This window comes from Protopterus annectens, chromosome 1.part1 (genome assembly GCF_019279795.1).
Source record: "Protopterus annectens isolate FY-2018-M chromosome 1.part1, PAN1.0, whole genome shotgun sequence".
NCBI lineage: Eukaryota > Metazoa > Chordata > Ceratodontiformes > Protopteridae > Protopterus > Protopterus annectens.
In genome coordinates this window covers 1,722,001,245-1,722,006,179 of record NC_056726.1, presented here as the reverse complement: position 1 = coordinate 1,722,006,179, position 4,935 = coordinate 1,722,001,245, and the positions used below count along the sequence as shown (strand labels likewise).

Below are 4,935 nucleotides of genomic sequence, written 5' to 3'. Positions count from 1 at the left end.
GTTTACCTTACAGAGACAAAGTACAGGGTCTGATTCTCACCATTAAAGAAATTGGTTAAACTTAAAATAAGCTGCAACAACAACTAGCTTTGCATTTGTCTATAAACCATAACTGAAAAATCTGTAAAAAAAAAAACATGACTAAGAACTAGTTCAAATACATTTAAGAAGGCGATTACGTATAATAAAAAAATCATGAACTCATACCGATTAAAATATACATACCAGTCTTAGGACTTTCTTTTGATGTAGTCTGAGTTGTAACCAAATTTGCAAAGTTTGTCTATCTTCTGTTAATAAATGATAACTGGGTAATCTCCAGCAATGAGGGTGTTAACGTCATTAGCAATAATTTCCCTTTTTCTGCCCCTACTAAATACTTATATGAATTTAAGAGAGACAGAATGTTACCTATTCTGGCATTTCATATAACAGAAGAACTTATTAAAAAGGGTTTTGGGAAAAATAAACTTAATGGCAACATAGGCTGTTATCACATCCCTGAAATCCTCATTAATAAAACTTCAAATAGTCTACTATTACTATTATCTTATTTATTTCAGGAGTCTCTCAAGCAGGATTATGTTTCCCAATATTAGAAAGATAGTATTATAATACAGATTCTCCAACAGAGGAAATTGACACTAGCTTACTATTGACTGATAAGTCTCACATCAGTGCTGGGGAAATGTTTCAAATTTACATTTCTAAAATGTATCCACTCTGCTGTGTACTTTAAGTTGGACATTTACTAGCATGTGTTTATTAACTTAAGATCATGGTTACCATAATATTCAGTTTTACACCAATGTCATTTATGTCCAGTCTTATCTGTAGGACTTATTTAGATTTATGAAAGACCTTTGATGTTATTTCACAGAATTTAATTATAGAAGGACTCAGAGAACTATACATTAATTCTGCTGAACGGTGATAGATGTTAGAATGGTTAACTAAAACGTATATGTCCCCTACTGTTATGGCCAATTAATAGATTTTTTTTCTGTATGTTTTTCTGCTCTCTCCACTTGTGGACCATCAAGCTGCTGTCATGGGCACCTCATTCATTCCCCAGTGGGATGGGAGCTTGGATGCCCATTTGTTCCCCTTCAGGGCAAGAGTCACTGAAGGCCATTTGTTCCCCAGTTGGTTGAGAGCAGTTCATGGAATGGCCATCAACTAGGCAGCAATGAGGGGATTATGCTTAAGCCTTAGTTCCTACCCCTGGTGCTGGCATCCTCACCTCTTTACCACAGGAACTACCAGCACCCATATAGCCAAATGCTTGGACATTACTTTTCATGTATGGACAAGGGCTGTCATCACTGGCTTGGGAAGTTGTAGAGCACATCCTTCCCAGAGCTGGCATCCCACTAATAGGTTCATAGGTGTGTACTAGGCTAATGGCCCTGGAACCTTTACAAGCCTAGCCCATAGGATTACCATGGTATTGTGCCACCCGACCTTAGTTCCAAGTGCCTCTGCTATTGGCATTTTGCTCTAACAATGGAGTGACAGAGAACTGGCTAAGAACCACCATACCCTTCCCTCAGGGTGGGAGAGATATAATCCCTTTCTGTTTTCTCCTAAGTACTCTTCCACTGCCTGAGACACTATTGAAACTCAGGTCATTTAGACAGCAGTCAGGACTTTATCCATTTGTGCCGCAGAGTGGACTAATTAATGAATGCTTTATGGTTAGGAACAAGATCTGTCTAAACCAAAGCGTATTTATTATGGAGTTCCTGTGGGTCTACTTTGGGGTCTTTTGTGTTAAATGTTTTGATGCAGTCATTTTTAGGGTACCAGTGCAATTTAGTGTTTCATATTTGTAAAAGACTGCAAGCTGGGCATGTTGGTTATGTTTGCAGGAAACCAAAAAGCCCTACAAATTTACTTAGATAGCCTTTTACAAATGGAAATGAATTAATGGTCTCACTTTTAACACCAGAAAGAGTTCTGCTGTATACTTTGATGAGAAGAATAATCAGTATCCCTATGCCTTTAATGACTGTATTCTAAGTCAAGTCACACTTTATGCAGCTCTGGGAACCAGTTGTCTATAAACTCAAGGATCTTAAATAAGTTTATATGTTCATATATTTTTAGACAAATATTTCTCTCATCATTTCTTATTGTGTTTCTATTTGTGTATTGTAATTTTCATTATTTTTTTTATTATTTAGATATGTCGTATTCGTTATTTGGTGAGCTCGATCTGTAAGATACTTGTGCCTTTTCTTTCACACTGGTGGGTGATCATGTGACTTTGTAAGTCTTTGAGGGAGGTTTGAAATTTTGCTTAAGACATAAAACACATTGGCAAGACATATATCTGTCTTGAAGGATCCCCATGGTCTGGAACAGGCTCCCCATTCGTGTGAAGCAGAGTCCATCCCTTACCCTATTTAGGTGTAACCTTCACCAATGGATAACAAATCATAAATTTACCATAGGTTTGGCCCCATGTCTCTGACAGACAGATGCAGACAGTAATGCCCAAACTAACATCCTCCCACATAGCCTCTAGAAACTTCCTAACATACCCCCTCCAAATATACGTCCATACTACACAGGGAAACAAATGGTCTGGACTGCATGGCTAGGCTAATAAAGGCCCTGGTGGTTGTTAGCCTAGTATATATCAATGAACCAGTATTTACCTATACAGTCACTATATAACATCTACACATAAAGCTCCATGTAATGGAAAGAGATAATAAGATAAGTAAGGTGTTAATGTAGTATAGCCATACTGATTAGCTGCAGTTACCTTTGGAACAATAGGCTTTCTTGGACAAAGATCCACAGCTAATAACACGCATATTTTGCCATTACTGCAAAACTGCAGTGGTTTTGTAACATGTCCAAATATATTATTAGCCTGTACCATAGAAGTTTTTTTTTTTTTTTTTTGCTGATTATTATTTTTGTTGTCATTGTCACTGATATTGTCTGTACAATGTTATATACTGTTTATAAATAAATCCATAAATATTATAGTTTTAGCAGTGCGTGTGCCTTCTGTGGAAGGTTGGGCGCCGGGCTGGCACCTCGGCACTGTAAAACTCCACTGCCAATCATGAGCGGACGGGTGATCCGCTGTGGCGACCCCTAACCGGGAAAAAGCCGAAAGAAGAAGATAGTTTTAGCAGTACCATGTATGACAGGCAGGTGAGTGAGAAAAATGAAATACATCCACGTGAAGTAATTTATGCTAATTTAGACTGCAGTGCTCTGACAATGGCATGTGCGGCGCTGTCTGCGGAGGTCTAAAGCTAAAATTACAATTAGAAGTTGGTGTGAAGAAATAGACCTCAGTGAAAAGGGAGAATACTAGAAGCGAAAGCAATTCATATATTGAGCGCGTTGTATGTCCAGCTGAAGGGTGTCAGGGATTTCTTTTTTGGCTTTGTACTGTCCTGTAGTTGACTCAGCGACGGAGATTGTCCCTGCAACCCAGACAATATCTTAAAAGCGAGTTTGTTAGGAATGGTATGAATACAGTGGAGGCGGTGGCGTGGGGGCTTGTGAAACGACGGGGAGAAGGGACCCCGGAATTGTTCTCTTCTACCTTGTCCTGGGCAGGACTCCAGGTGGTGGTACCTGCATGCTGCTGAAATTTGGAACTGTGTTGAGGGCAGTCTTCACGGACAAGGGTAGAAGTGAACAGCCCCGCCGGGGCGTTGGCAGGGAATTTATGAGCTGGCAGCTTCCGTTCCGTAGTTGGGTTTCACCCTGTGGTTATTGCACGCTACCTTCAGTCTAATCATGAAGGAATGTGAATACCAGCAGATCAGTGGAACAGCTCAAACCCCTTCTTCGGTGCCGGCGACGACATTACTGGATGGTGGCACAAAGAAACCGCGACTTCAGCGCAAATGGGAGGTATTCCCAGGCAAAAACCGTTTCTACTGTGGTGGTCGGATCATGCTGGCTAGGCAGACCGGTGTGTTTGTGCTCACTCTGGGATTGATTTTGTGTACCAGCGGCCTTTTTTTCATATTCGAGTAAGTAAGTTTCTTAATCTGTTGTGATACACAAATGCTGTTGCATTCGTCTGACTGGCCTGCAGTATAAGAACCGGCAGCAAACACATTAATGATGATGCTAAGTTTGCTGTTTGAGAACCAGAGAAGATTGTTTTATAACCGTGCTGAAAGCAATGATGTTTGTTCATTAATGGTATACTTAAGGTAACGGTTTTGCATGTTCCTGATTACTTGTAGCTTTATGTAACTATCAATAAAATAGAAACACTTTTAAAAGGTAGTTTATTTACTTGTAGGTATTTTTGAAGCATTTCTGAATAGATTAGGATCTACAATTATGTAACGTTTCCCCATCACTTGTGTAAGACTTGATCTGAATGTCATATGTGTATTTATTTACGATGTAGGTGGGTTGGCCTCAACCAAGACCCAGACATCTAGATTAGGATTTAAAGAATGTGGTATACGTAAATATTTAGCATATCAGCACCTATTGTAGAATTCTATGTCTCTCGGTTCTTGCCGCTGAGAGGAAAGTTTCTGAGGTCCGGGTAATCGACTTCAGAGTCCGTTTCAAGGCTCTCTGCCCTTGTTAACCTTTACATACCTCTCAAGTGTACCTCATTACGAGGAACGTACCTCATTTGGGGTCTTAAAAAGTTCATGTTCCTCGAAATTCCTCAAAGTTCCACATTGAAAGAGTCTGTCACACATTCAGTGTTAGGAATTTTTTTAAAGTGAAATCCATGGTAAATTGAAATTAATGATATTAATTCATTAAAGGATCTTCTGTATAAGTAAAACCAGCATATTTTAACCATCCTATGACCTTCCTAGTTGAAGTTGTTAGTAAGCCATTAGTATGTGTTCCACATTTTGTCCATTTGTTCCACATTATGAAGGCGAGTGTTCCTCATTTTGGTGATGGAAGGTTGAGAGCTAT

General features: G+C 39.4%; 1 protein-coding gene across 2 annotated transcripts in view; it reads left to right on the top strand.

Moving 5' to 3' along the window:
- The first annotated feature begins 3,282 nt into the window (after window positions 1-3,282).
- The window catches only part of ZDHHC18 (zinc finger DHHC-type palmitoyltransferase 18), a 1,033,940-nt gene continuing 1,032,287 nt past the window's right edge, over window positions 3,283-4,935 (top strand). For both annotated transcript variants that reach the window (XM_044084102.1, XR_006366315.1), the window contains exon 1: window positions 3,283-4,010. In XM_044084102.1, the coding sequence (XP_043940037.1) occupies window positions 3,772-4,010 (239 nt within the window). In that variant the 5' untranslated portion in view covers window positions 3,283-3,771. The remainder of the gene's footprint in view (window positions 4,011-4,935) is intronic.